Source organism: Diadema antillarum, unplaced genomic scaffold (genome assembly GCF_040938485.1).
Source record: "Diadema antillarum isolate AM-2024a unplaced genomic scaffold, OU_Dant_1.0 scf00000136, whole genome shotgun sequence".
Classification (NCBI taxonomy): Eukaryota; Metazoa; Echinodermata; class Echinoidea; order Diadematoida; family Diadematidae; genus Diadema; species Diadema antillarum.
Genome location: NW_027271025.1, coordinates 921,754 through 943,131, shown reverse-complemented (window position 1 = coordinate 943,131; position 21,378 = coordinate 921,754). Strand labels below are relative to the sequence as shown.

Below are 21,378 nucleotides of genomic sequence, written 5' to 3'. Positions count from 1 at the left end.
CATTAGGACCCCTCCTCACCCCCCCCCCCCCCTGGGTCCAAAGGGGGGCACCCCTGATTCTGCCATGAACAAACTTGAAACTACAGTCATCAATGTGCTAACTCATAGTATTAACCTAGCTCTATCACTTCTGGTTCTAGAGAAGAAGATTTTTGCGGATTCCTTAATTTTGGGGGGTTTGGGCCCCCTGGGGGCCCCCTGGGTGGGTCATGGTGCCCATTTTAACAAATGGAGTTCCTAACCCCCTAGGGATGCTACTTGCCAAGTTTGGTGAAAATGGGTCATGGAGTTCTCAAGAAGAAGATGAAAATGTACAATTTAGGCCCCATTAGAACCCTTCCCCACCCCCCTCCCCTGGGTCCCAAGGGGGGCACCCCTGACTCTGCCATGAACAAACTTGAAACTACAGTCATCAATGTACTAACTCATATTATTAACTTAGCTCTATCACTTCTGGTTCTAGAGAAGAAGATTTTTACAGATTCCTTAATTTTGGGGGTTTGGGCCCCCCTGGGGGCCCCCTGGGTGGGGCATGGTGCCCATTTTAACAAATTGAGTTCCTAACCCCCTAGGGATGCTACCTGCCAAGTTTGATGAAAATCGGTCTTGGGGTTTTCAAGAAGAAGATGAAAATGTAAAAAGTTTACGCACGACGCACGACGGACGACGCACGACGGACGACGGACGACGGACGACGCACGACGCACGACGCACGACGCACGACGCACGCCGGACGAAGGGCGATCGCAATAGCTCACTTAAAGGCAATGAAGGAAGGGGAATAACATCTTTGCAAGCAAAAATCTTCTCGTATCAATGAAATCTTGTGAGTTTCTAAAATCAGACGGTACATGAAGTGAGCTGTGTCATAGCATGCTTGTGAATGCTGTGCGGCCTTGGCTTTAATCGGGAGGGGTCATGAGACTAGCTCTTTGAACAATTTTTCTTTGTGTGTCTGTGTGTGTGTGCGTGTTCATGCATGTTGTGTTCTTGGGGGGGGGGGGGGGAGGGGGTAGTGCTTGTAGTTGGTTGGGTCATGGGTCAATCCCTCAGTTCTGTGGCCTCTGCAGTATTAAAACTGATTATATCATCTAGTGTTTTTGAATGCATTTAAGCATCATGACACAATGTGGTAAGCAAAGTTGAACAATTTTTGTTAATAAGTCACCATAATGTCAAAGTATCATTCAACAATGAGACTATGATAGTGAGGTCTGTGTATAGTGTAGATAACTTAACTTTGAAACTGGTCACAACTTCCATACTTGCTGGAGTGTCTCTAAGTACATGTATGTAGGCCTTCGTATGTGGCTTTGGTTTATTCATTTATTATGTATGAAATAGATAACTTGAATTCTCTGAGACAGATGCCCCTTTCAGTAACCCTCTTGGCTTGAGTAACCCTCTTGGCTTGAGTAACCCTCTTGGCTTGAGTAACCCTCTTGGCTTGAGTAACCCTCTTGGCTTGAGTAACCCTCTTGGCTTGAGTAACCCTCTTGGCTTGAGTAACCCTCTTGGCTTGAGTAACCCACTTGGCTCGGACCAGGAGTGGGCCAAGTCCAAAAATGCATGAGTTACTGAAAAGGGTATTACGCAATTATTTGAGTTCATTTATACTTTGATTACCTTCAACATAAAGTCATCCTATAGAATTTTGGTCTCTATGAAGTTACCTGCTTTCTGGGTCAATTGTATAACTTCTCCATTTCATGCTTGACATGATTTACATGCACCATTATCTGAAAACACAAAACTCTGGAAAAGTACTGCTGCTTTATTTGTGTATCAGCATCAGCATTTTGATCTGATCAACGATGTGCTGAATGGACTCCATAAATGGAATGGAGACAATTCTGAATCTTGGTCCATTTCATGGTAAACTACTGTAGGTATTCTCTTTACAGTTTTAGCTTACAGGCAATCATGCAAGCACACACTCACATACCATACACGCACACACACCAAGAGTTGCATTTGCTTTTTTCATCAAGGTTCTTCGAGTACATTGCACTTATCAACTCGCCGACAAGTTAAAGCACAAAGACAGGGGAGTATAAAAGGGGAAAGAGGCCTCCCGGCATGAAAGCCAGGTAAAACTCACTCCCCATAGGCCCTCTTTCCTTTTCATCAAGTGCCCTCTACCATAAATCAATGATAAAAGATGAGGCAGACAAATGTAAAGCCGTTTTCAAGCACATTTAATGCATACTCATTTTCTTCCCTTTTTTATGGCAGGTTTGAAGCGCAACAATGAATACATATACACCAGTTGTGAATGTAGTTGTTCCTCTTTTTTTTTTCCATTTTACCAAACTTTTCATGCATGTGGAGTTGTTCAAGGTTCAAGAATTGATCATATAAGAGACAGGCCTACACATGAGGCATTAAATAGGAAAGTGCATACAGCAGTCAATCTCTGTGGCAGACATTTCTCAGGCTTGCCCAGGTCACACAATAGGAATACCACAAGAGACCCTGCCAAGCACACAATGTATAGCACAGACTACAGGAGACAGAGTGCCCCTGGCCTAGGGTATACTTGGTCCATTTCATTTTCTTTCTCCCCCCCCCCCCCCCCCCCCACATGTCTAGTTCTTAAGCACAGTTGATGTGCAGTTGTGCAATGGAAACTGTTTTTGGGCGATCCATGTTACTGAAAACAGAGTGACATATATGTATTTTTCCCTATCACATGACATGCTTGATTTGAATGCAGAATGAAATGGGATAAATGAAAGTTTGCCTGTAATGTCACTGATGTCACGCCTTACTATTCTCAGATATTTCTTAGATTCTCTGTGCTGTAGGGATAACGGTTGACACCAAACCTGGATTGGGAAAGAAGATTTCAATGCTTCCCTGGTTTGTCACTTTTGTTGCATACCCGATCATAAACTCCTGAGAATAGTGATGTGCCTATCCATAAAATGACTCTTTACAAATAATTCATGTTCAGTATTCAGATACTGCAGGAAGATTCTCTTGATTTTGGACAAAGGCTGCCATGCTATTGTATGAGTTGGCTGCTGTATACACTGCCCATTGATCACATGCACTACACATATACTGCATCTATCACAGATAAAAATGGAGAACAGAAACAACATACACACTTGCTAGGCAAAAATATAAATTACTTCATACATTACACTAAAAATGAGACATAAACTACAACAAAGAACTATGTATTGAGTTTGACTCTACACATGTAAAACATGACCATGAATTTACCTTATGTATTATCTCAAAGATTATGAAGTCAACACATTCATTACAAATTTCCACCATGATAGCAAACTGTGTCCAGTTGAACTACCACATACTACAAACACACGCACAAATCTGGTCTCACGACTATAGAGTTACTTTTCAAGTAACAAAAAACACAACATTTAAAGACATTAAAGTGGTCCCTTTAAAAATTCATCTGCATTTTGAATGCAAGATGGCTCTATTTCTTTGGTATTTTCTGAACGTTGCAAATTCTTTAAATCTCGCTCATTTTTCACTCACTCAAAGTTTTTCTTTTTTTCAACAATTTCTTAATCCTTAGTTTGGCCAAACTCTCCATTTTCTCATCGTTATACTGACATTAATATATTTCTAACTTGCATTTTGCACAGGTACTTTTTCACACTACTTTGGTACTTTACCATGAACATGTACACGGAACCTTTGGAGGAATGCACAAAGTATAGGACTCAATTACAGTTGCACACAGACTGAAAGAGAAAACTGAGAAGAGAAAAGATACACTGATGTGAGAGAAGTGGAGACAGAGAGTGAGAAAGCAAAGAGCTAGTCAAAGGAACCAGGGACATGTAGTGGAAGGTAGAAATGACTAGCTGCTTTGACACATTATGCACTTTTGCTCCTGTCCCTGCTGGCACACTTGTCCAGATTGGCAGGTTGGGTGCAAACGTAGTATTGTATAATTACAGATATCATAATGAATGACTAAAGATTTCAGTGGTACAACTTAAGGAACAGAGCTGTACCTATAATGTATTGTTTGCTACATTCTATCTCCTGCAATGAGTCTTCAATGTCATCAAGAATTTGCAGACCCGTGTTGTACTGCGGTAAAAACACAATTCACGAGTTATCACACATACATGGTAGAAGGAGATGTACAGACCTGTGTTTGTACTGCAGTAAAAACATAAGTCATGAGTTATCACACATACATGGTAGAAGAAGATGTACAGACCTGTGTTGTACTGCGGTTTCACGAGTTATCACACATACATGGTAGAAAGAGATGTACAGACCTGTGTTTGTACTGCAGTAAAAACATAAGTCATGAGTTATCACACATACATGGTAGAAGGAGATGTCAAGTAAAAGTTACCTAATGACAACTGTCCTCCCACAATGTGGTCTAGTACAGGGAGATTCAGTACCCTGACCACAACTGCTACATCTGATTGGCAATATCATTCTTAAGTTTCTATATGATTCCAATGTCTTGATATACTACTTACCGATAGTTGACAACCTTCACTAAACTGAGCCCTATCAACTTCCTGTGCATGGGTTCAACCATGCTGCATTAACATGCTTGGATCATTATGGAGGAGTTGCAATAAGTAGAACAACAAAACAAGGATATTCTACATTCTAGGTTAAGAGCCATTAAACATCGAGTCTCTACGAACATTGTAGGAGCAGCTATTGTTGAGCACTGGATTAGCATTGCAATACTTATTTCCATGCATGAAATCTAATTAGAAAGCTTTTTCGAGAATTCTCTGTCCTCAACTTCTGAAGTACAATCCTTACTTACTCTCAACAAACCCAAGATAAAACATCCTCAGTCCACAGTCATGTAACATTTATCATCATAGCAAACTTTGACTCCTAAATACACAAAAGTGTAGCAAAGTTAACAATTCAACACACTTTCAATAGCACAATTTACAGCCAAGCATTACATTTGAAATAAGAGACAAAAGCCCTCCCTAATAAGCATTCCATATTTCACTCTATGAGAGCTAATGCCCTCTCAATCCACATTTACAATATCACCTTTGTCCATCCCAAATCTCACTGGCCTAAATGAATTCTGGTCACTGGCCCTATTCTACATAAACTTAAAATATGATACACTATATCATCTGCCCATGTGGTCCAAATAGCTGGCTCACAAGATTTATTAGTAGCCTAAATATACTAGTATGCCTCATGCCTCTAACACTATATGCCATGGTATTCACTTGCACATGAATCAATGATTTAGGCTTGAGCACTAGGCACTGGGTGTCAGTTCTCTCTATTACCAGAGTGACTTCTGGTCTGAAGTCACTGCTTTGTGCTTGTCATCTGCAGGCTAATTCAATGCACCATGCAACTTTGGCAAAACAAAGCTGGTCAATAAAAGCCCCTTGTCTCTGCCCTTATAGACTGAGGAGTGGTGTGACCCAGCCAAGGTATGTAGACTTCAGCAAAGTGCCAGTCAATTTACCAATAGCAGTAACTGGTGGGATGTGCCCCTGAGGAGCACAACACCCACACAGGGATCAATCTGGTCTTAATTCAACACCTGAAATCAGCCAATATCACCACATTAATCAACATCCTTAAATCATTCATCACCAAGTCCACCTCCCAAAAATGCTCCTTGCACAATTAAGTCTACCATACAAAAAAAAAAAGAAAAAGAAAAAATGATAATCATTTGGTGTTAGTTTCATTTGGTATATATGTTATAAGATTACGAAATAGAGTAGATACAGTAGGGTACGATATGCTTTTTGACACAGAGCACTAGAGATAAGGGGTAACACAGGCAGCCCATGGTACCTACCATACATGCAGATTTTTCTAGCTGTACAGGAAAGTCATAATATACAAATGTGAATACAACAGATTTTTAATGTAGAAAGACATTTCTTTCACTTTGGCACTAATGCAAGAGAAGGAGAGATGAAGGAAAATGTCTCGTTTTATCTTAGCATGTCACAGAGAGCTTGTTCTTCAACATTAAGTCTACAACTATAACTACCTTAAATTACCCTGTGTCATAACTCTGAAGTAATCAGATAACTTTGAATGTCGCTTCAGAATGGGTAAAATGCACATTCAACCTACTGAACAATAGCCAGACAGTCAAGGTGCAATTCTGATTGTAAACTTAATGCTGTTGAGATGTTATGACTTATGAAAACTCCAAATGATCTATTGTGGTCTTATTGCTGTAGAAAACATGATGCCTCATGCAGAGGTCTTCACTGTAGAGTTGTATCTTTCAGTCCTTCTCTCTGACTGAGAAAAGTGAGAATATGGATCATTTTTGACATCATTCAGGGAAGGGAGTGGTGAGAATAGTAACGAAACTCTCTTTATAATTTCTGTAAGAATGGTTAAATTGGTACAAATAATCAACTTCACTTGCAACTTTAATGTTGTCATGAAGACAATTAAAACCTACACAAACCAATCAAGTAGCATGCACTATGGTTAGTAACACTGACTTCATGACTTTGGTTTCTACATATGATATTCTCTCACTGCATTTGATCAATGCTGCTCCCCAGTTTGAGGGGTTTTTGATCCTGTCTTAAGTGGGGTATGGGCCTAATCTCACAGGATTAAAGGTGTATCCCATTTACATAGTGAGTCTTCCACAGTAGATTGGGATTGCAGTAATATCATTTGCAACTCACAGTCACAAGTAGGCACGGTTTTAGTTTTGGTGATGGGCACAACACTAATGTAACAGATGCAAATCATCATTATCTTATGGCAGTGAAAAAAATGATATTCACAACTACAATGCATACACTTACATTGTATCATCACATTCAACTGTCACTTCTCAATATGGCCCTAAAGCACACATGTGCACACTGTTTAAGATTCCTTATTCATCTCTGTGCCAGGTGAAATACCCATCCATTTGACTCCATACATCCATAGTTCTGCAAAAGTAAACTAATAATCAATAGCAATGGTGTAACAATGCAATCATACTTTTACTCCACCTACCAGTGGCAATCGGAGACCACTGAGTCAACACCATGTCTTACTGGAATGAATATCTCTACATAATGATATTACAGATTGGTACTTTCCAGAACACTATGCAAAACCTCAAACCAAGCACCAATGAACATTTTACATTGTACATAAAAAACATAGACATAAACATATGTTTACAATATAACATGATGGTCACAACTATACCTGTACAAACAATGTCAGTAAACATTCATAACACATAAACCTCTTCCCTTGGCTAATCAGCTGTAAAATCCATATCTAATAGTTATAATACTGAACCACAAAGCTTCCTCACATTTTCTTTTTAAATAGTTAAAAATTGCATTTGGAAAGCAAGCACGAGGAAAGTTGAGATTGTCACCATTGCGAAAGAAAGAAAGAAACATATATTGCTATACTACAAATACACTGTTTTGCCTACGTTAAAAAAGAAGAAAATATTGCAAAAGCATTTCACCTACAAGTCTTAAGAATGAAAACATATATGATAGAGCTGACAATCCTAGCATCAGCAGAAAATAAACAAGGTCATTAGTGGATTCTGGTGTGTGCAAAGTACATAGGAGTACTGGCTCTCAGACAAAAAGTAATCTGGCCACAACCAAAAAAAAAAAAAATCCTCATGAGATATTGACTAGTATTTTATACAAAGTCTGACATATCATATCACACTGTATTCTTCAGCCTTAAAGCTTAATTAATTTGTTTCTCTTGTGTTTGTAATCATTAAATTGTTACAACATGGTAATTATTTCAGGTAGCTTTGATGCCAGTTAAAGAAAAAGGAAGGAACATTCGCCCGCCAGAGTGATAATATCTTCAACTTTTGCTGGCTTCATTAGTTTTACACACTGAAATATTTACCAAAACTTGTTAATATTCACAATGGCACTAATAAACAAAGTGAAATGGGATTTATGAAAGTAACATGTCATGAAAGAACTATCAGACTCTTGCCACTTTCAGTTTTGTTGCAATGTGTGTGTGTGTGTGTGTGTGTGTGTGTGTGTGTGTGTGGGTGATTTAAGAACTTTTTAATACCAGAAAGTCTACAACAGACATGCTTGTACAGTTCAGCCAGCGATTAAGTTCCCCCTAGATCGCGATCACAGGCGATCAGTGATCGCATACGCGATATGTCACAATCAATTGATTGTATGCCGAATTGCATACAATCACTGATCGCGTATGCGATCACTGATCGCCCGTGATCGCAATCTAGGGGGAACTTAATCGCTGGCTGAACTGTATTTACCAATCATTACCATCAATCAATACAGTTACTGGACAAGACAGTTTATAAAATTTCTGTGGAGAAGTACACAGGCCCTAAATCCTTACCAAAACCTAAAACTGAGACACCCTCATCCTTTAATAGAGATGTTCACAATACTGTCATATCTAAATTGTTTACAGATAAACAGCTAGAGTGAACGCAGGAAAGAGATCCTACACTAGAGTCAGCGATAGTTTCCTGATGACTGAAAAGAAGGCAAACTATAATAAGTAGTGTGTTCATATATCATACACAAAATCGGTGGTTCATTCACATAGTAAAGAACTCTGCAAGAATGCTAACATAAATAGTTACATAATTTACAAACTAAGTGTGCTTGATAGCCCCCATTTTCATTAGTAAATGTAATTTCAGAAGACTAGCGTCTAGTCTTTAAATGTAATCCAGGGTACTAGGTATCTTGTGCACTTGTCACAGATTTAGCAACCTTGCAGCCATTATATCTGTTTCAAGAGGAAAATTGATATTTTTGTTTGCATGTAAAGAACTTGAAATGTGGTGAGGGGTGAAGACAACCATATTGCCTACAAGCTCAGACAGCTACAAGGTTAGTTTTCTTCAGTTCCATTTCAACCAGGAAAGAGAATCTTGAAGAACAAAATACTCAAGGATGGTTTAATAGCTACATGTAGCAGTGTGTATGGACAGTAATGAAGACCTGTTGGCAAGACTTTCTTTGCCCAGCCATATCTTGATAAGCATAAACAACAAATCAAAATTGTTCTCTCAACCTCAAAAAGCAGACATGATGTCCATACATAATATAGAATATTGCAACTGCTGATTGAACATAGTTTGTACTAATGCAAGTAAAGGAACAATTGTGCATCAGAATGTGTCCAAGCTCCTCTTCCCAATCACTCTGCACATAGCTACTGCAACTATAAAACAACAGGTACATTTGGAATTCAATGACTTTGCCTTGAGTATGTAGTAGCATGGGAGTCAACATGAAAGTCTTTTAGCTACAGTTTTTCATTATGACATTGCAGACACAATACTATGACATTGGCTGTGGGACATACATCCAAAGGTAATTGTCAAACTAGTTCTAATAACTGTAATATGGCAAAGCTGGCTGATGAGTTGTCATTATCTTTTCTGCTTCAGTTCTCTTTTACTCTTCTGTCCTCCTTACTTTATGGTCAATCTTAATATTAACCCTACCAATAAGTGCACACACTGTGTAACATATCAGCACATAGAAACAGACCTAGCCAAGGTAATGCTCAACTAGTATAATATACAAATAGCGAATGGTCACAAGTGCAATGGTACAAGATTTCACAAGAGGTGAAAGATAGAGGCGCTCTATTCAACGAGGCAAAGCCGAGTTGAATAGTGCGCCTCATCTTTCACCAAGTGCGAAATCTTATTCTATTGCACAAGTAATGACCATACACTATTTGTTTCATACAACACCTCAAACGTCTACAGACGTGGTCCGCACAGATTCTTGAATTCAGCACAGAAATGGCAACCATTTTCTGTGAAAGGCGCATGAGTAGCTGCAAAGTAACATTCAGCTGTGTACGTATGCACGCAAAATCGACAGATAAAGTTGTTCATAAAAATGAGTGACAAAAGTACGCGCTTGTAATTGTTGAGTGCGCGTGGCAAATGTTTCTTTGTTGTGACATCAGAGCCGTGCAATGGAACAAAAACTTATGAGTCAATCATGAGTTTAACACAGGAATCAGTGGAAATGGGTGACGTCAGCCATGCGCTATCCATTTTTGCTCAAACAAAACTGCACGGCTGACAGCCACAGCATGCGATGGTACTTTTAACTGAATGTCACGTGATGGGCAATCGACCAATCGGATAGCTACATTCTTTTTAGGTGTTGTATAATATGAGACAGTTCCTCAGTTTTTCACAAACTCCCATATAATATATTTTTTTACCTTTAACTGAAAGGTGTTTTCAAATACTAGTGTCGCCACGGCTGAATGGCTGTGCAAAGTACAAACATGACAATTCTAAACAAACAAATTTTCCCATAGCAAGGAGGCAAGATAAATGTATAAAGTTGACTGCAAGTTTTCAGAGCCAATACCTCTTTCAATTCTTCCACCTTTGTAACTTAAAATATACATTACAAAAGCAGCATTACAGCTGCCACTAAACTTCTACTATGATTAAAAAAAAACGTTATAACTTAGATTTTTTTTTTCAAAAAAAGGTGTGTTTTGGCATTAGGTAGCAATCCTTTACAAATCAGCTGATAAGGCAAAATAATGAGTAGAAATTGATATAGCTTTAAGAAAATAAAATATCATTAAATGTCAGCTACAGAGTGTAGAACATAATGTACTAATAAGGTAGACAAGCACATCAAGCTACAGGTTGACCCAACATCACCATTCACTGTGGCCCCATCAACGTGGTTATAATGCTGATGTGTTTATTGCAAAATATCTGAGTTGTACCCGCCAAAAGATCCCTTTGACAAGTCACTATTAATGGCTGCTATGATGCATGACAGATGGCACATAATACTTTTGGCATTATTCACATTTCCATGCATTGCCCCTGGCTGTATCCCACACATAGCATGCTTGATTGTGCCTGCATTTCTTCCATTCTCTCTCTCTCTCTCTCTCTCCCTCTCTCCCCCAATTACATGGTAATACCATTCAATTTATCTAAGTCTAAGTTTATTCTTCTCTGAGCTTCTTCTCTCTTTCTCTCTCTCTCAACTGTAATATCAACACTTCATGCAATTTCATTTCCCTCTCCCAAGTTTCATAATATGGCAAGAATCTGTTTCTTGTTCTGGACAAGAATACATAAACCAGAATTACTTCAGAATTTCCAAAGCATTCTTCCTAATATAATAATCCAGAGATCATAAAACCTATAGACAATTCAAGGTTTATGTGATTTTCTGTTTCAATGTCTATGAAGCAATGGCTGCAAGAATTTCTTAACAGCATGCTACAAACTCTGTTACAAGCATTACATGCTTTTCAAACAACACCAACATCCATTTCCATTTCAAAATCCTATGACTCTGAAGTGAAAATTGCAGGTTCTATTTAGTGGATTCACAACTCAGCATGACACTTCTTGCAGCAGGCCAAATTTGACCATATTACAGAGCATGGAGTCATCTCAATTTCTTGTTCACAATTTTGGTAGACAAAGAATGGCTTAACTGGATGAGAATTGTGTCCAGTCAATCCTGTTACATGACACTATAGTTTGGCACTGTGGAATTTCTACAACACTCCCATTCTTTCTCCAGTCAAAAATAAAGTGGAAAAACAGGTATGTGCTGGTGAGATGGCAGTTGGAATGATCTTAACATTGTTTTCAATGACCCTTTTTGAAAGTCAAATGAAGGCTTTCTTTTCAGTTTGACAAAGAAAAAAAAAAACCACCCTATAAAAATCACATCATAGTGATTATGCACAACTGATATGTACTAAAAAAGAGTCTTCTCTGTATGACACAATCCCTGTAAAATCAAATTGACATTGGTAAGATTTGGCATTCATAGCTGTGTAAGTGTGCACAGAGTTGTAAATCCACCAAATGACATGGTGGGTGTTCATTTTGGTGGTAAGGACTGCCACTAGAGGGATATCAGACTGTGTTGGGTGGTGGGTGTGTTGCCAGGAATCTGAATGTTGGCCATGAACTGGTGCTTCTGCAGATGCTTTTGCAAGGCACTGTTCACAATAAAGCTCTTTCCACAGATGGGGCACTCATGGGGCCTGAATTCAGTGTGGACACGCTCATGCATATTTCTGGCACTGCACTGAGAAAAGCGCTTGTTGCAAAAGCGGCAGGGGTAGGGCTGCTCACCTACATGGGTGCGAACGTGGATCTGCAGGTAGCGACTCTGAGTGAACGTCCTGCCACAAATGTTGCATATGAAGGGGCGAATGCCATGCACTTTCTCGTGATGCTCAACCGATGCAGCATCGGTGAATTGCAAACCACAGTAGCGGCAGTTGAATGTCTGTGCTACTGACTGGTTCCCCTGCTGTTGGCTCTGTGCACTGAATGGGGGAATGGTCTGTTGAAGTGGAACATGTGTTGGGCTTGGTGGAGGGAGTTGGTTCATTGGAGACAAAGGACTCATCTTATAGTCACCATTCCTGACATGAATTCGTTCATGCACATTGCGGGAGCTGCCTTGTGTGAAACGCTTTGTGCAGTAGCGGCATTGATATGGCTTCTCACCTGTGTGAGTTCGCTCATGAATTTGGAGGTAGCGCCCCTTGCTGAATGCCTTGCCACAGAAACCACAAATGTGATCTCGGGGGCGCATATGGGACTGCTCATGGCTAATAAGGAGTGCTACATCAGTGAAAGTCTTATTGCAGAAGCGACAAGTCTGTATTGCTGGCTGCATTGGAAGATTGGGCATGGCAACATTTTCATTTGTTTTCCGTACAGCTTCCTGTTGCTCGGTGGCACTTTGTTCTGCCTGTTTGGCTGCCTTGATACGCTCATGAATTCGCTCATGAGCATTTCTGGAGCTTGTTTGGCTGAATGTCTTGCCACAATACTTACAGGAGTAAGGTTTCTCACCTGTATGGATACGGACATGGATCTCAAGGTAGCTTCTGTGTGTGAAGCGCTTGCTGCATATGTTGCAAGAAAAAGGGCGCAATACATGAGTCTTTTGATGTTTGTGTAACTCAGATGAGGAAGCAAAGAGCAGTGGGCACTGCTTACAGGGGAAAATCTGGCGCTGTAACGGCTGAGCCGTCTGTACAGGTTGTGGCATAGGGGGAGGAGTACCATTAAGCATGGTCACCCCAAAACACTCATGCCCCAGGAGATCTCGGCTTCTCTTAAAGCTCAAGCCACACTTGTGACAGTTGTACATGCCCCAATTTCCATGCTTCTGCTCATGAACATTTCTAGATGTCATTTGATTGAATCGCTTGCCACACATCCTGCATGCATAAGGCCGCTCCCCTGTGTGAAGGCGCTCATGAACACGAAGGTATGCTTTCTGATTGAAGCCACGGTTGCACACCCCACAAACATACGGTTTCAGAGTGCTGTGGGTGAGCTCGTGTTGTGTGAGCTGACTGGCAAAGAGGAAACACTTGCCACAAAAGCGGCACTGGAAAGGTTTGGCATCCATGTGAATGCGTTTGTGGGTGCGAAGGTGGCTGCCGTCACGGAAACGCATCCCGCATGAAGGCACGTCGCACACAAATGGCCTCATCTTGGTGTGGGTCCTCTCATGTGTATTGCGTGCGCTGCCTTGTGCAAACGCTTTGTCACAAAACCGGCAATGATAGGGTTTCTCCCCTGTATGGATTCGCATGTGGGTTCGGAGGTATTCCTTCTGACCAAAACGTTTGGCACACACACTGCATTGGAAGGGTTTGTGTTTGTCCTCTGAAGCCTGGCTGTTTCCATTCTCTTCCACCCTTCCCCCTTGGATGCATGCATGTGCATCAAGGTCTTCTCTGGTGGGGAATAGATCACCACACATGTCACACCTGTGACCATCTACAACACTGTGTGTTATCATATGGGCATTGTATACAAGCTCTAAGGCAAACTGCTGCCCACACACTCCACACTCATACTCCTTCCCTTCATTCTCCCCTTGTCTATCCTCCCCAGGATTCCTACCATCACCTACATCATCTCGCCTTAATTCTTGTGACCCTGTCAAACCCAGGTCTAGCATTGGTTCACCACTACTCAAGATGAAGCCCTCACCTTGTGATAGCCTATGGCATTGGGTATCAAAGACATTGGAACCTTGACTCTCATTTGTGTGACTAGATCTTTGCTCAAAGCTTGGATACTGACTATGGCTTTCTCCATTTTCTTTGGTAGAACTCTCTCTCTCTGTAGGCTCTGGTGTGGATCTCTGACAACTCTCAGCCACCATAGCAGCTATGCTCTCTCTGTCGATACTCTTTACAGCTTGGTGAACAGCCGAGGAGGACTTGATAACCTTGTTGTGGGAATATCGCAGATGGCGGGCTAAGTAGATAGCAATGGTGTACATTCTTCCACAGAACTCACACTTGTAGGTGCTGGACTCTAATAACAGGCAAGGGGAATGGGGACATAAAAGGAACAAATTAAAACAGTTCACCCCACCCCATGTATAACATCAACTAAGTTCCCATCTTATTCCATCACAGAACATACCTACTTCACACTGCTGAGAACACAATTTCTGTTTGTGCTTTGTTTGTGCATCTGATATTACCGCTGTACGTTAATTACATATAGGTAACAGTGGTAAGGAGTATATGGGACATACCTACATTGCTTCATCTTCACATTCTGTACATGAGAATCATGTTTTTCACAACATTGACAAGTAGCATAGTAATAAATACACTCTTGTCAATGGGACATAAGACGAAATTGTACTTTTACAGTGTGTTCAGTATTTCCTCCTCATGTTGTCTACTCCAATAAGTCCAATGTCAGGCTTAACAAGGTGTAACTAACAAGAGACCCGCGGGTCTAGCGCTCACCTGAGTATCGCAAGTTCACCTTTCACGCAGTCACTAATCTAAATTATTCACAGCTCTACCAAAATTTGACGAGGCATTCTCAAGTGGAAGATGAAAATGTACAATAAGGGCCCAATTTTTTCAAGATTCCTTAATTTGGGGGAATTGGGGCCCCCTGGGGCCCTCTGGGTGGGGCATGGTGCCCAGTTTGATAAATTGAGATCCTGACCACCTAGGGATGCTACCTGCCAAGTTTGACAAAAATCCATCATGAGGTTTTCAGGAAGAAGATGAAAATGTACAATTCAGGCCCCCATTTGGACCCTTCCAACCACCCCCCCTCCCCCCTACCCCCAAGAGGGGCACCCCTGGATCTCCTATGAACAAACTTGAAACTACAGTCATTAATGTACTCACTCATAGTATTATCTCAGCTCTATAACTTCTGATTCTAGAGAAGATTTTTAAAGATTCCTTCATTTGGGGGGTTTGGGCCCCCTGGGCGGGGCATGGTGCCCATTTTAACAAATTGAGAACCTAACCCCCTAGGAATGCTACCTGCCAAGTTTGGTGAAAATGGGTCATGGGGTTCTCAAGAAGAAGATAAAAATGTACAATTTAGGCCCCATTAGGACCCCTCCTCACCCCCCCCCCCCCCCCCCTGGGTCCCAAGGGGGGCACCCCCGATTCTGCCATGAACAAACTTGAAACTACAGTCATCAATGTGCTAACTCATAGTATTAACCTAGCTCTATCACTTCTGGTTCTAGAGAAGAAGGTTTTTGCGGATTCCTTAATTTTGGGGGGTTTGGGCCCCCTGGGGGCCCCCTGGGTGGGTCATAGTGCCCATTTTAACAAATGGAGTTCCTAACCCCCTAGGGATGCTACCTGCCAAGTTTGGTGAAAATGGGTCATGGAGTTCTCAAGAAGAAGATGAAAATGTACAATTTAGGCCCCATTAGAACCCTTCCCCACCCCCCTCCCCTGGGTCCCAAGGGGGGCACCCCTGATTCTGCCATGAACAAACTTGAAACTACAGTCATCAATGTACTAACTCATAGTATTAACTTCGCTCTATCACTTCTGGTTCTAGAGAAGAAGATTTTTACAGATTCCTTAATTTTGGGGGGGTTTGGGCCCCCCTGGGGGCCCCCTGGGTGGGGCATGGTGCCCATTTTAACAAATTGAGTTCCTAACCCCCTAGGGATGCTACCTGCCAAGTTTGATGAAAATCGGTCATGGGGTTTTCAAGAAGAAGATGAAAATGTAAAAAGTTTACGCACGACGCACGACGGACGACGGACGACGGACGACGGACGACGGACGACGGACGACGGACGACGGACGCCGGACGAAGGGCGATCGCAATAGCTCACTTGAGCCTTTGGCTCAGGTGAGCTAAAAATGCAATCACTACAGTAGACAAAGCACTTCCTTATTGTTCTTAACTTGAAACCCAGAATATGGGTTGTATCTGTTGCACAAGGTGAACATAAAATCTGCATTATTCCCACAGAATACTTCTACCTTTAGTGCATTGTGCATTGCCATAGTGCACTGCTACAGAATGTGGATACTTCTAGCCACTGTGTGGGGGCTGCAGTACCAACTAATCTACTCTGATCACCTCCCAGAACAATGCAATCATTTTGGGACCAGCATTCCAATTGTACATTAACATGTGTCTACAATTATCATAATACACTGTATTCATCCTCCCCATAATCAATATCTAAACAGATACCATGAATATGACATGTTGTTCAATTGGTACTGATTTAATTTGAATGCAGTCAACTGATGACTAAATCTAAATTTGAGCAAAAACAAAAACATCTCAGAAGTATATCCCCCCCTCCCTTAGCATCATCTACATTAAAAAAAAAATGATAAGCAGAATACTCACTGGAATCAAACATGAGGCTGGTAAGCTCAGATATGACATCAAGCTTCTTTGCAAACTCTTCGCCATAGTATACCAGGAGTTCAGTTCCTGGCTCAATGGCCTTGCAGGAGTGGTAGTAGATCTGACCAAGGTATTGGAAGGCCACAAGATTCTGCTCAGATTCGCTGCGGGCGCAATTGACATAGCGCAGCCAGTTGCCCTTGCGTTCATCCTTGCCATCGATGCAGTGTAACACTCTGCCCTGCACACAAATCTAGTAAATAGTAGGATAGGCTCCATCTTAGATCTGGCTGTGACAAGCTTCATATGATATTCCAGACAGCATGACACATGCAGCAAGGGTATCTACAAATTATTCCATTCACTGCCTTCATTTTGACACCAGCTGATGTAAGGTGAGACAAAATATTCCAATATTAATGAGCAATATCTACACACAAATTTACACCCCAATCTGGGTAGGTTCAAAGCTCCAAACAAGACTAGGTTCAAAACAGATGACCCTCAGTATGACTCAAGTCAGGCAAAGGTAAGATCATCAGCATCTAAACCAATATCAACACAGGCATTTTGAAAATCCAATTACAGAAAATTCAGCTTAAATCCTTTACCCTTGATAATGTCACGGACATTGCAGGAATATTAGATTCATGACAAAGCTTCATCACAACTCAGTTCAAAACAGTCATGCACCTCTGCAAAAAAGTCTCCTAACACGTTCTACAATATGCACATAGTATTACTACCGATAGGTTTATCACTTTGAAGCCTGCACACATTATGCTAAGCATGTGAAATCAAAGAGTGTTTGATACATTTGTATTAGCAGTTAGCACATTATGATTCCATGTCTCTTGTAGAGAAAAAACAAACAAACAAACAAACAAACATCATGATAATGAGATAGAGAAGCTTCTATGTATTGTCAGTTTGAAAACATTCAGTGCAACGTCAGATATAGTCAGTCACTCCAAAATGCACTGAAAACTTCTGGTGATTTGCTCACACACTTACCTCCCAAGCATAGCCACTCCTGTAGCCAGCATCATTTCCAACAATTTCACCAGCATATGGTCCAAATCGCACACCTTTAGGGATGAACTTCTCTGCCCACACCCCTTCTCCAACCCCCTCTATGCTAGAGGTGGCAATAGAGAGAAAATCAGGCAGGGTGAGGCGTGCCCTATTGTCACATTCTGCTGGTACTCGTTTGTCCTCTATGATGGTGAAAGGGTGCAGGGGGCACTCCCCCTCATAACGTTCTTTACATTCCTCACAATCTGGAGTGAAATGACAACAAAAAGACACTCCAAATCATTATGCTTTGTTGTTTATATCATGTTTTGCATTATTTCTTGTCACAACAATGTAAATGCACATTTGACCATGAAAACATAATCACAACTGTCATAAGATATCATTAGCAAAAAGACAGCAGATCTTGCCTGATCATAAGCCAACCAATAGTGACACAAGATAATATAACCACATACTAGTATCAGTCAAACAGTCAAATAGATATAAATAACAGTATAGCCATTGGATTTAAACTTTCAACATATAAACAAAGCAAAAAGAATTCACAATGCTGAGGAACAATATAATAAGTAGCATTTGACATGAATAAACTGGAACTTACAGATGTACCGGTCATCAGGCATGCTGGACTGGATGTATGTTCGTCGTCTTGCCAGCTGCTGCTGATTGTATGTCACATGATCTGATATCACAAAAAGTTAAAATGAGCTTCCATCACCACAAGCCAATCTGCATAAAGGGATGGTATAGTATTGGTTGGGATGAGGTTTGAGCTTTTAATGTTTGGCAAGATACTGAGAAACCACTTATGAAATATTACAGAGCATACCATTCTAACAGGAATTCTAACAGGAAAGTTTATTGATGAAAATCTGTTTTGAAATGGCTGAGATTTCTAAACACAAAGTAAAACAAAGCGATCATGTTAAAAGGTGGGTCACACCTATTATTAGCATTGCTCGTTTTGGGTATCTCAGCCATTTCAAAACCAATTTTTATAGAATAAACATTGAATTCCTTAATGGAATTACAAGCTCTTTCATATTCCATGAGAGGTTTTTTATTACCTTACCATAAAAAGTCAGAAACCTGAAGCCAGGTCTCAACCAAAACTATACCATCTCTTTAAGAGCTACTAACAATAACATGTCTAATCCGGGCAAAAATATATTGAGTGTTACACCAGCAATGGAAGATGAAGCCCTTACTTTGCAATAGCCTTGCAAAGTGTAGAACTGTACATCCAATACTTGACAACTCATATAAAAAGAGAGAAGACACTGTCTTCTCTCTCACACACTATAGGTCTTGCTTGCAATGTCACATGAAATCACATCAGATCAGGAAGAGGCTTGACCTATTTCATACTTTGGTACTCATTGACACATCCCTCACAGTAAAACTAGCCAAGACTTGCTAAAATAAGGCACCTGAATGACTTTCATTATCCCTCACAATTTCATGGCTAAAGAAGATTGTTACTACAGACTAGATCTGATACTTTGTGCATATCGGTGGATAAATGCCAATTCAATTTGTTTTGTGAGTAAACACATCACTGATGAAGATATTACATTTCACAAGATAAACTCTAAAATCTAATTCAATTCAATTCAAAGGTTTTATTTTCACTTCTTTCAACAGAATGTACAAAAAATATAGATTCGACATGCGTTTGAAGGAATGATACATAGATAGCAAAGAATAACATTTGTCAATAATCATTACAAAATTAGGCCTATGCATACAGACATATTTATACATTCTGCGAAAAAAAGTGGAGGTACCCACTCAAAAGACTATGCTTGTACAACATGGGCACCTCACAGGAAGAAAAAAAAAGGTGAAAACTTAACTACAAGTGTGCGGGATGAAAAAAGAAGTGGAAAAAGGGAAAGGGAAGAAGCAGAAATACAAGTAAAGAGACGAGACAACTAAGAACAAAAAGCCTAGATCAATCGGTACATTCAAGATCAAACCAACAGAGACTATTAGCCATATTAGAAGTGTAGAGCGTTGAAAGCGACGAGAAAGTGATTATATATCATTGTATGGAATTGCTGATAGCAGAACACATTATCTGTTCTGTGAAGGCATGTAAGTTTGCAATAGGAAAAACAGGGGATGCGATGCGGAATTCCGCAAAGACGCGACCTAACCAGCCTATGAAAAATCAATAGCATCCTGGTGTTTACAAAACTTACTTACTGAAAAAGATAAACAAACAAAATTAATTTCTTTTTGTTACATTATAAGACTTAAGAAGGAATGATTTCAATCTTTTTTTAAATGAAAACAAAGAAGGAGCATTTTTTATGTCTGGACTAAGGGAGTTCCAGAATCTTGGGCCTGTATATATAAATGTCTGCTGAACTAACACAGTTCTAAGCAGGGGCAAATGAAATTCATAAGACTGTCTTGTTGGGTAACTATGGTATGTCAGGTTACGAGGAAACATAGAATCAACTAGAAATGTCGCTACAGCGACTGGTTATACCCCCGCCAAACAACATTTCATAAGCTTTGGTCAAAAAACTGAGGAAGTAGTTAAATCCGCAAGATCTTTCCTTGATCTTCTGCCATTAATATGCCGTTACCATGGCAACGTACTTTCGGGTACTGTCGAAAAATGCGTCTTGCACATCTACAACCAAAGGCACACATCTGTACCAAGTTTCATGGAAATTGGGCAAAAACTGAGGAAGTAGTTTGCAACACAAAATTTTCCATCATTTTGGCTCATAATATGTGAGCTGTTACCATGGCAACATACTTTTTGTCACTGTCAAGAAATGTGTCAAGCTGACCTATATCCTAAGACAAACATTCAATATGATGAAGCAGTTTTGCCATGAAGCATTTTGCCCTATATTTTACCAATAGCATGCCGTTACCATCGCAACGCACTTTTTGCCACTGCGGAAATATGTGTCTTGCACATTAACATATGAAGATGAACATCTGTACCTAATTTCATAAAAATTGATCAAAAACTGTGGGAGGAGTTCGCGACGCAAGATTTGTACCTATTTTTGCCCATAATATGCCGTTACCATGGCAACGTACTTTTGGGTACCGTCAAAAAATACGTCTTGCACATCTACAACCCAAGGCACACATCTGTGCCAAGTTTTATGGGAATCGGTTGAAAACTGAGGAAGTAGTTTGCGACGCAAGATTTGCAATGGACCGTCCGCTGATTCCTATATACCCCCTTCAAACTTCGTTTGGCGGGGGTATAAATATAAGCGGAAGACAGTTATTATTATAACTATACATAAATTGTCCTAAATGAAATACAGTTGAACCTCTCGTATCCGGACAAGTCGGGACCCGGGCTCATCCGGATAAGGGATTTGGCCGGATACGGGAGACTCAATGCTTTATGTACATGTACTGATGTAGCCCATTGGGTGATTTCAAGTTCGGTGCTAGCGTTAGTGCTAGTGCTATCATGTAGTAATGTGTATACTGCAACCTTTTCATTTGTATTTGGGGATGTTTCGGGATGTTGAAATGTCTGAAGGTAAGCAATTTGGAAGGAAATTTGATGCAATGTATGTTAATCATATTGGAAGTAATATGTAATTCATGTGTGTTTGGGTAGGAGTTCTCAAGGAGTTGGGAATCCCCCTTTCTTCCCGTAATTATTAAAAAAAATCACGGCGAGATTGCGTCCG

General features: G+C 40.5%; 1 protein-coding gene across 2 annotated transcripts in view; it reads right to left on the bottom strand.

Moving 5' to 3' along the window:
• Positions 1 to 11,676: 11,676 nt before the first annotated feature.
• Positions 11,677 to 21,378, bottom strand: part of LOC139721025 (uncharacterized) — a 43,025-nt gene continuing 33,323 nt past the window's right edge. For both annotated transcript variants that reach the window (XM_071632355.1, XM_071632356.1), the window contains exons 4-7: positions 18,300 to 18,380; positions 17,675 to 17,940; positions 16,661 to 16,913; positions 11,677 to 14,329 (exon numbers count right to left, since the gene is read on the bottom strand). In XM_071632355.1, coding sequence (XP_071488456.1) covers positions 11,880 to 14,329; positions 16,661 to 16,913; positions 17,675 to 17,940; positions 18,300 to 18,380 — 3,050 coding nt within the window. In that variant the 3' untranslated portion in view covers positions 11,677 to 11,879. The remainder of the gene's footprint in view (positions 14,330 to 16,660; positions 16,914 to 17,674; positions 17,941 to 18,299; positions 18,381 to 21,378) is intronic.